Below are 11,361 nucleotides of genomic sequence, written 5' to 3'. Positions count from 1 at the left end.
TTTGGTAATTGGGCAGAAAGAGCATTGCACTGAAATCATCACTCTGACTCATTCAGCTCAAAGACTGGTCCTTACTGCTCATAGAAACATAGCTTTGTGGGCCATGGAAACATAGAGAGGTCAACAGCCTCTTAAAATCACATGTAAGGAAATGAATATAAAACAAATTCCAAAATACAGAAACAAAAATTATAAAATCTGTTTAAATAATCAATTGCACTCCTACAGCAAAAATGTTCATCTTACAAGGAACTGGGAGATCTTTACAGCACATGGAAGGGCTTTGACGTGACACCTCCTAATGGATTCTGTTCTCTTTTGACCTCATTAGCATGAACTTCCCTGTACCATGGACATGAAGAATTTGCAGAAAGAGCTCCAGGACTCCCCACAGTACTCCAGGGCTGTCTTCCTCTGATTTACCAAGTCTGGGTCTTCCACACACTCAGGATCTTTGGTGTTCATGGTCTGGGTCTTTGTTGGGCTGATGGGGGTGGTCTCTTTGACCTTGCTCTGCTCCTTGGGAGAGGGCTTCGTTAACTCCTGGCTGGGTTTCTTGATCCTAATCAGAGTGGAGTTAACCAGCTTGAGATTGGATTCTGGAAACTTCTTTCTGCACACCCTGGTCTTCAGGATGCTCTTGGCATCACCACAGATGACCTTCTGCAAACGCAGATTCCGGCCAATTTGTTTCCAGTAGGCATTCTTTTTGTCTGATTCTAGGCATGAGGTTGGATTGCCAGTGAAGAAACAGGAAAACTTGTTGTCCTGTTGGGTGCACTCAACCTTCAGGGCAATGCCCTCCTCCTGCTTGGTCACCACCCATCTGCAGTCGGCATGGTCTTGGGTGACGAACTTGCCTTTGGTCAGGCGCTTGGATGGCTTGCTGCTTGGTTCAGTCTGGGGTGCGCCTAGAGTATGCAGTTTATCTGTGCTGACTTTTCTGCCCTGTCTATTCCTCCCTTCCTTTTTGGCCTCCACCAAGAGCATCAGAGCAGCCAGAAGGAGGAAGGAGAGCAGGGCGAGGCTATGGATCCTCATGGCTTCAGCTTAGTGGGAACCTGTCTGACAAAAGGCAGATGAGTCAGTGCTGGGCAGCAGTCCAGGAGTACTAGGATGCGAGATGACCCTCCCTCCAGCCTGACACATGGCTGCCTGCTTTGGAGTGGGATCAAGGAACCTTCTATTTCCTGGACTTAGTAGACAATCAGCCTGTGTATTCACATGTCTGCTTGACTTGAGTCTTGAATGTCAGAAACTTCCTACTCTTCATTCATTCTTCCCCATCCTCTGAACCTCATTAACTCTCACTCCCTCATCCACTCAGTTACTCCTCACTCCTTCATTCACCAGTCAGTAAGCATTCATGGGGCACCTACTACTGGCCGTGTACTAGACTAGATGTTGAATTTATCAAGGTGAATAAGAAAGTCTCACATCTTAAAAACTTAGAGGCAACTCTTTGGGGAGTCTAAAGAGCATTGATCAGGAGTCTGTCCCAACTGTGTCCCCAACTTGATCTTGGGCAAATCACTCTCCCCCTCTGGGTCTCAGCTCCTTTATCTGGAAATCAAGATGCTGGATGAGATAATTGTCAACTCTCTTCCAGCTGCAGTGGACTGAATTTCTACCTCACTGACCTACATGGACTCAGATGACCACACAATGAGAAAGGACATGGTAAGTGACATGAAAGGTGATGCTTGACCCCAGGTTAAACACACATGAGGCTTGGACATTCTGAGATGGGTGGGTTTGTGAGGAGGGGTATCTGGGATTCAGTAAGAGCCTAAGGAAAGGCATGAAGGAGGGGTAGGTCATTCGAACTGACTGGGCAAAGTGAACCAGGGGAATAGAGGTGAATTTCTATCAGAGCATTTAGACTGTTGAGGCACTGTGCTTGGCATAGAGAAAGTCCTCAATCAATGCTTTTAAAAATAAATCATTTAATAAATAGGATGACCTTAACTGCTACACTAAACTGAATAGATTTTATCAGGTGGGTAACAAAAACCACATTTCAAAGAAGAGAATTAGCATTTCTATTTGACACCGACTATGTGCCAGAGCAGTTGACCTGTATTTCATTCTCACCTTGTTAATTAGCACAAGAGCCCTTCCTGGTAGGTAATAATCCATCACCACCAGGTAACAGATGTGACAGTTAAGGTTCAGACTGGTAAATAAATTGCTCAAGGTCCCATAGTGGACAAGTGACAAAGCTGGGAGAGGTAGCCAGAACTTCTCTCTCTGATCCTTTATACCACCCCTCCCTCATCGCATACCTCTTGGCTTCACCTTACTCTGCCTTTCAGAAAATATTGGCAAGAAATAAAAAAGCAATTATGAGCAACTCATTTGGTTTGGCTTAGTTTATGATGATAACTCATGTTATCAGTGCTCCCTTTGAAAAGAATACAGAATTTTGTTTAAAAAGAGGCAGGTCTAGGTCTGATCTCATTCTACCCTGGGCATATGGCTTCTCTTTAGGACCGATAAAGGGGAGACAGTCACAAACTGTGAGCTTCCAAAATGAAGTTGGGATGGGAGCTAGGGGTATTCGATAAAGACCCACTCATTCCTCACGGCATTGGGACTCAGTCCCCACGTGTCCGTGAGGGGATCCAGAACCCAGGAACCTGAGGTCCTCATGGGAGCTGGAAGGGGAACAGGTAATGAAACTCTCAAGAAAGCCAGGCTCTTACCTTGTTCTGCGTTGGCAGGTCCAGTACAATCCAGATGTGAGAGGGAGCTTGAAGGCTTACTGCTGTCTCATCTGCAGTGAGGCAGTGAAAGTCCTTTATATAAGAGCCCAGGCAGCAGGGCTTTTACAGCTCATATACTTGTGTAGCTTTATTCACACTCCTCCCAGTCACACCCCTTCAGAGAGAGCCAGTTCCTGCAGGGAAAGTGGTTGGTGTAATCCTGTGGGAGGCGGGTTACATGCATGGCATTAGACCTGGTTCTTCCAAGCCCTTTTCCTTTCCCCTGGCAGTCAGTTGAGGAGGACAGCTCAGCCTTGCAAAGACCCTCCATGGAGGGATGAGGATCCCAACAGCAAAATCTGTGGGGGGAGGTTATAAACAATAGGTCCATTTTACTCAAAGCTTTCCCTTAATTCTCATCAAAGCCCCTCCATGATATGGTAACATAAAATTCATCCCATTTTACAGATGGAATATTGGAGCTTGGAGATATTCAGGGCTGGTCCAAGTTCACAGGACTAGTGGGATGCAGAGCCTAGAGTTTAAAGCCTGGACTCCTAGGCCCCACTGTCTGATGTCTTCTTACCTGGCACTCTGTAAACATTCGGTGAATGAGGGACTGAGCTGGGGAAGCCATCTCAGTGTCTGAATTCCTGTTTTCTCTGAAGCACCTGAAGTTACTGTGTGGGCAGAGGAATCCTCAGGCCTTGAGAGGCTGGTAAAGAGGGAATTCCTGATCTGGGTTTTTGTTCAAAGTATTCACCTTTTGGTCATGGGTGGGGACCTCACTCTGGTGAGCCTTCTCTAGGCAGAGTCTAGTAGCAGAATGACCTAGTGGAACCCTGGATACAACATTTATTTAGCTGTAATCTTGACTTCTCTGACCCTCCATGTGTTCATCTATTGATAGTTGACAATAACAGTACCTCATTTAGGGTTTCATACTAAATTATTTAGGAGGCTGAGCTATTAACATCAAGTGAAGCAGAACAGATTTGGTTCATAAGATGGCCTTCAGTTGTATTCTTTAAAAACAGATATATTTTGTGTCCATGCTGAGCATATAAAAAGAACTCACTTCCACAAAGATGTGGACCTCACTATATTTTGTTACTTTACTTTTCATGATGTTTGGGCATAAGAAACTGTTCATTTTCTTCTTGACTCAGCTGTAAGGAAAACAGTAGCACAAGAGCTATAATAATAATAAATAATGAATGGCAAGTGACCTTTGCCTTTGGGATAGGAACAATAAGGAATGGTGGGGACTGAGGCAAACTGTGTAGTTCCTGATACCTAAATGTCAACACTCAGTGCCAGGTGACTGAAAACATGTTGGCATGGAGGTCAGTATCTTCAGACCTAATGAATTTTTTTCACATACACATTTTTTAATGGACATTTCATGAACTTTTAAGAGATTCCCAACATCCAGATGTGTGTACATGGAATTGGCTTCTAACTGAAATTTTCTAAAACAAAAGATACAAAAAGTTGTAACAGTGGTTGGATTCCATCCAAGTTCCACCTGTTCAAGGATCCAAGGTCACAGAGTTGTGGACGTTAACTGGTTCATTCAGTGGTTCAATGGGTTTCTTCATGAATTCCATCAAAGTAGGCTATTTCCCCAAACTCCACACCTCATGTAAAATTGGCTCACCCGGAGATCCATTCCCACTCTTCTGACAAACACGTTATTGAACCATGACCTGCACAAACAGGCACACTCACATTGTGGTATTTTGAGGGATTATTTAGACCCAAGCAAGACAAAGCTACTTTGTTCCACAAGGAGATATAGACCAAGGTGGTCTCCTGTAAAACAAGAAAATCATCTTGATCCTCAAGTGGCAGCCAGATTCCTTCTGGATAAAGACTGTAGGTCAGAACACAAAGCAAATTTAGAAGGAAACATGTGGACTCCAGGATCTTTTCTGAGAAGTGACTCTAAGCTTTGGCAGGGAACATGAAACTTCCTCCACTGGCTTCCCATGGACCTTTGGCCTTCCTGTGATCCCTTCCCAACTTCTGCCTTGACCTTTCTTTTCCAAACAGGGCACACAATATTATACCAGGCTGTGTAGCCCTCTCCCTGTTAGCTCAGGCTCTTATTTCAAACTCATTTCTAGACACACACACACACACACACACACACACACAGAGTCCAATCTGGCCACACTAAACCCCTCACCCACCATGTCCTAAATACTTGGTGAGCTTGTCCCCTTCCTGCTTTTGCTCCTGCTGTTCCCTTTACTTGGAATGCCCTTCCAGTCCTACTTTGCCAGGAATACATTGGCTCATCCTTCAAGATCCAGATCAAATATCATCTATCTGTTGGTGTCATTTGTCCCCTGATCTTTCCCCATGTCCCTCTTTTTATGGATGTTCATGGAGAGAAATAGACTGTCACTCCTCCAGTGAGTGTTTACAGCATGGCAGCATTGTGCTAAGGATGTGTCCACACATTAACTCACCACTCGATATACTGAGAAAATGATACACTTGCACTACAGTGTACTGGGGAACTGAAGCAGGTTTGGAGCCCCAGCAAGGCTGCCCACTACAGGTTCTCCCCACCTCCCCATACTACCAGGACTGAGGGGTTCCCTGACTCCTGGAGAATTGACTCTGGATCCTTGTGGTACAGATGACACACAATTAGAGGAAGACTAAATGGAGGTCACTTCTAATATTTTTATTAAAAACAAAGTAATGTACCCACACTTTGATAAATTGTAAACTTCTCTCTCTTTAATATATATATTTAAAAATATTAGAATAGTATTACCTTTAAAAAATGTTTGCAAAGACAGTTCCTTTGCCCTACATCTCACCCAGGTTCCCCTATCATTGACTTTTTGCATTATAATGCTACATTTATAAAACTATTGAACCAATATAGCTAAGTTTTTACTAAAGTCCATATTTTGTTCAGCCCTCCTTACTTTTTACCTAATGTTCTTTTTTAAAATGATCAATAGGCTTTATTTTTAAGAGTAGCTTTGGTTTCCAGAAAAATTGAGTGGAAAGTACAGAAAATTCCCATATCAACCGTGTCTTTCACAAGCACAGCTGCCCATGTTGTCAATATTTTCCACTAGAGTGGTACAATCGTTACAGGTGATGAACCTTCTTCGATACATCATAACTACTGCAAGTCCATAGTTTTCATAGTAGCTCACTCTTGGTGTTGTACAATCCATGGATTTTGATGAAGATATAATGACATGTTTTCACAATTATAGTATCATACATAGTATTTTCACTGCCCTAAAAATCCTCTGTGATCCACCTATTCATCCCTCCCTCCCAGCAACTGCTGGATATACCCCATCTTTTTACTGTCTCCATAGTTCTGCCTTTCACAAAGGTCATAGAGTTGGAATCATGCAGAATTTATTCTTTTCAGATTGGCTTCTTTTACTCAGTAATATGATCTTAAGGTTCCTGTGTGTCTTTTTCCGGCTTGATAGCTCATTTTTTTTTAGCAGTGAATAATATTCCATTGTCTGTTTGTACCACAGTTTATTTATCCATTCACTTCTTGGAGGACATCTCAGTTGCTCCAAAATTTTGGCAACTATGAAAAAAGCTGCTATAAACATTTGTGTGCAGGTTTTGGTGTGAACGTGTTTTCAATTCCTAATGGTCTTTTTTTGTCCAGGAACCCATCCAAGATTCCATGTGACATTTAATAGACGTGACTCTTCAGGCCTCTCTTGGTTGTGACGGTTTCTCAGATGTTCCTTGTTTTTGATGACCTCATCAGTTTTCAGGAGTACTGCTCAGGAGCTTTGAGAATGTGCCCCATTCGGAATTTGTCTGGTGTGCTTCTCATGATTAGATTGGAGTTATGTCATTCTTCTTTTCATCAAAGATTTAAATGATGGATAGCAGGTTTCCTTTGGGGGTTCCATAGAAAGTCTGAACACAAATGGTTGAACACATGTCTTAGGCAGTCTGGTCTCTGATAATTTTGAAGTTCAAAAGCTGATTTTACTCTCATGCATGTTACTACTACATGGCTCCTTGACCTAGAGGGCTGGCCCCTGTGGATGCAGTCATCAGAGATATATCAGTGGGTGCGATTTTGTACTGTGGTGAGTCTTAACTGTACATTTTATCAGGTCAAATTTGCTCACAAATTTGTCCCTCCTTCAAAAATAACCCCATATATAGACAAAATGCTTCATCACTGTGTCAAAGCAATATTAATTTTTTGGTCAAATTTTGTGCATTAAAAACTTATTCATTGTCAGAAAATGAGGAAACTGGCCAAGTAAACATCAGCTAAAATATAACTAGTCTGACAGGAAGCATTCATCTGAGACCTACAGAAGAGTATTTACACTACAAATTTAAACTGCTCATTATTCATGAGATTTAAGTATTCCTGTGCAGCAAATCAAATGATATATACTACTAAAGTTTTACTTTAGAACAATAAGAGTCAGTGAAGAGTTGATGGCACAGCATTCTGTATGGATGCAAAAGGAAAATATATTCATTTTTATTTATCTTAAAGGAGTGCCCTATGTCACACCTCATAACATTGAAACTATTTTTTTCAAAGCCATGTTCATGCTTGGTTTTGATTCTGAATCCATCTAAAAGGTAACTCATGGTTTTTGAGTTAAAATTGCTGTTCGTGGTAGGTTAAAATGGTAGAATATCAACAATCTTGAATAGATCAAACTAATAATAATTAAAGGTTTTAGAAGGTTTTTTTCTCAAGTAGTACAGCTGTTTCAAAACCTTGTATATACTTTTTTAAAACTTTTTATTTTGTATTGGAGTATAGTTGATTGTTGTGTTAGTTTCAGATGTACAGCAAAGTGATTCATGCATGTACACACTGCTATATTTAAAATGGATAACCAACAAGGACCTACTATATAGCTCAGGGAACTCTGCTCACCATTCTGTAACAAATTAATTGGGAAAAGAATTTGAAAAAGAATAGATATATGTATATGTATAGTTGAATCACTGTTGTACATCTGAAACTAAGACAACATTGTTAATCAACTATACTCCAATATAAAATAAAACGTTTTAAAAAGTTATACATATCCATGTACCTATTCTTTTTCAAATTCTTTTCCCATTTACGTTGTTACAGAATATTGAGCAGAATTCCCTGTGCTGTACAGTAGGTCCTTGTTGGTTATCTGTTTTAAATATAGTAGTGTGTAAAAAAATTTTTTTAGTGTTTTATAATAAACCCTCCATACAAGTTAAGTTCATTGATTATCTCTAAGTTTTTCATATCTTTTTTTTTTCTTTAAAGGAAATCACTCTAAAACATCTGATTCATTCTTTAAAGGAGTCTGCTTCTTTTGGATAAAATTTCCAAAGCACACAAATTGCTGTGCACCTCTACACATATGCACACACACATACACATACACCCACACACTCTCATGCATATACATCACATATGAGCACACATACATATGCATGCCTGCCACCTCTGCATCTTGGGGCAGAAGGTCTTAGAGAGTATTCCTTTGGAATTATCAGTCTCTAACCTGTGTCTCTAACCCTCAGTCTCTTTTCTGACAAAGAGCGTCAGTTGCGATCCTGGGAATCTGGAAAAGAGAGAAGACAAGTTGCCCTTTGCATTAATTCTGTGAGTCACTGTGCACGTGGGCATGTTTTGCTGATTTTGTCACATGAAAAGATGAAGAGGTTTAGATGAAAGATATCAGAAAACAGCTCTGAAAAGGCCTGTGATGGCACCGGGGCAAATGGTACCCACGCCCAAAGAGCAAAGCACTCTTGCCTGCTATGGGCTATAAGGAGAAGACAGGGATGGCAGGGAGATAAGAGACTGTTGGCTCCAGGAAGAACAGCGCTGGCCTCTACCCAGACTACATTCGTTCTGTCACTCAATCTTTCATTCTTCTGTCATTCATTCATTCTTCCATTCATCCAGAGAGCACTCATGAAGCACTGCATGTCCCAGGCTCACTCTGTCATTGAATGACATGCAGTCAAGAATGACATGATCCTCAAAAAGATGGAATTAGGGGGGCAAGATAAGGATACCAGTCACAACAATGTAGGGGTGATTGAAATGTTGGAGGAAAGGCTGGAATGCCCAGGGTGGAGACATCTGACCTAGCCAAAGGCAGGGAGAATTTCTCAAGAGCCTTCAACTGGTTAAGAGAGCTCAACGGCTGGAGAGAAAAGAACAGTATTTATTTAATGATTACTCAGTAACCACTCTATGTAAAGCAATTATTAGTCACTGTGTGGAATGCAAGGTGAATGTGATTTGGCTCCCAGCTTCAAGACTGCCAGCTCAGTTAACAGCTCAGTCTCTGAGGATTGCTGTAGTGGTGACATCTCATCACATCCCAGCCTCAAGCCTCTGATGCTTTTCAGCTGTTTACAGAAAAGGTCCAAATTTCTGAGTCTGACATATGAGGTCTTTCCCATCTTAATCCTAGCCAACTTCAAGGTCAATACCCACCACATCCTACATGTGTCCCCGGGCTCCAGCTATATCTTACTGTCCACTCTTCTCCCCACATGTCCTGTTTCAGGACACATTGCCTCTGCCAAACTCTTATCTTTGTCTGAAATTCCATTCCACTCATATATACCTGGCAAGTTCTCTCTCTACCTGACTCCCTTTGCCTTCAACAGAATTCACTGTTCCTTCATCTGGGTTCTCATAAATTTTTACAGACTTCACCATTATTACAGTTGAGGTGTCACCTTGTTTTGGTTCATTCATGGGCTTGCCACCATCATCATCCTGGCTAGTGACATCCCTAACCCAGAGCTCAAGAATGAAGCTTAGAAAACACTTAGCAAATGTTTATTGGATTGAATTGGATTTTGTATTTATCAAGATTATTCTGATTATAATAATAAAAAAACTGAAAACAACAGAAACAAAATTGAGAATTTATTGGAAGTTTCTTATAACTCATGGAAGGCAAGGGTTGTATAGGACCACTGTGTCAAAATGTACCTTTGGTATTTTAATTTAAGGAATTTACTAAGTGACTATATGGAGAGTATAAAGCTATTGAAAAAAGAATTTATAACTTACATTTTCCATGAGAAGGGGGCATGCCATGCCATGCCAGGCCGCATGGAGAAGCATATGGTAAAGAGCTTTGGATTGGCCATTTGAATAGCTCCAGTGGGATCTGGGGTACAGGGGTCTCCCTAGCTATCTTGTACAAGGCCCTGGATGGATTTAGGGCAGGGAGAATATCGACCTGATGTATGAGTTGCTGAATAAAGAAGGTGCTTAACTTGCAAATGAGAGGTATGCTCCCAATTAAGTTGTTTGCTATCTTTAGGAATTAACTACCCTGGGAGGGGCAATCTCTCCTCAAGTTTACAAGGCCCTGAAAAATATGGAAACATCATAAAATGCAGAATATTAAAAAAAATTAATTCAATCTATCCTCTGATGTTTTAACATCATATAAGGAAATCTTGGTATGATGATCATGGAGATTTTTAGGGAGTAGGGCATAAGTTGCCCCAAACAGCAAAGAAAACATCTTGTTATGAAAGTAAAGTAGAGGAACACAAGTACAGGTGTATGGATTTCTTGTAGGCCAGTCCATAAACAGGTTTTCAATTTATATGATGTAATCCAAGAAAATAGATCTGGAATTTGGGGAGGTTTCTAACAGTACCTTGGTGGAGTTGGAAATCATTAAGAATTTGACAATAATGTCTTTGTGTACGTACCTTGGTTCAAGGTGGTAGGGCTGGCAGTTATGCTGTTAGAGGATATAAACTAATAAGTGAATACAGTATATATAAAGATTAGTGGTATCATGTGTAATTAAGGGGAAGGACTGGTTATGGTGGTTGCATGGGAAGCACAAGGCAGGAGATTGTGTGGGTAAGCAGGGGGTGGTAGCAGGAAGAGGCACTGAGGAGAGGATGGTCCTCTACCCAGGGGTCCAAGGCGATTGACTGATATGAGGCAGGAGTCTCCTGGGGAATGCCATAATCTCCACTGATCTCTACAATGGTTCAGACAGTAGCAACCTCTACTAGACTTCCCTTTAGGCATGGAGTATAGTCATTTTAATAATACTAGATATTGGATATGAGGGCCTTGGTGGATGGGAACACAGCACTAAAGTTGTAGTAATCCACCAAGAGGTGCCCTCTATTTTTTTCAGATTTAAGAGCAGGCAAAATTGGGCTGTCCAATGGAGAAGAAGTAGGGATAATCAGCCTTTCATTAATTAGGTTTTATATAATAAGTTTTCATCTCTGAAGGTCCTGTTTTAACTTACATTGAGCCCCATATTAACTATTTTAATGGGGGGTCATTGGGTCCAATTCTATCAAGCAAAGTTATAAGTGCCAAAAGCTATTTTAATTTTAATTTGTTATTCATTATGTTGCATCTATGCCCAATATGGGCTGCTTTAAGGCAGTGGGTGCCATGATTCTGGGGAATTTAGACAAGGCTACAGTTATAGGGAGGCATATCTATTTTTCTTCTATTTTATGTTTCCTTACTTTTAAGATTACACTTCAATAAGTGGTGCTGGGAAAACTGGACAGCTACTTGTAAATGAATGAAATTAGAACATTCTCTAACACCATATACAAAAGTAAACTCAAAATGAATTAAAGACCTAAATGTAAGACCGGATACTAT

The 11,361-nt window shown here is 41.0% G+C and overlaps 1 protein-coding gene across 1 annotated transcript; it reads right to left on the bottom strand.

Annotated features, from left to right (window-relative positions):
• Positions 1 to 327: 327 nt before the first annotated feature.
• Positions 328 to 1,041, bottom strand: LOC132480576 (fibroblast growth factor-binding protein 1-like). The gene has a single exon (XM_060084914.1). It carries the CDS (start codon positions 1,039 to 1,041, stop codon positions 328 to 330), a length of 714 nt encoding a protein of 237 aa, XP_059940897.1.
• Positions 1,042 to 11,361: the final 10,320 nt, after the last annotated feature.

The sequence above is a fragment of the Mesoplodon densirostris genome, chromosome 1, assembly GCF_025265405.1.
Source record: "Mesoplodon densirostris isolate mMesDen1 chromosome 1, mMesDen1 primary haplotype, whole genome shotgun sequence".
Classification (NCBI taxonomy): Eukaryota; Metazoa; Chordata; class Mammalia; order Artiodactyla; family Ziphiidae; genus Mesoplodon; species Mesoplodon densirostris.
Note: the sequence above shows the minus strand (reverse complement) of the source record. Positions and strands in the feature narration are given on the sequence as shown.

Bases quoted from the DNA above. Each gene is read 5' to 3' on its own strand.
- LOC132480576 (XM_060084914.1), bottom strand. From the start codon at position 1,041: ATGAGGATCCATAGCCTCGCCCTGCTCTCCTTCCTCCTTCTGGCTGCT.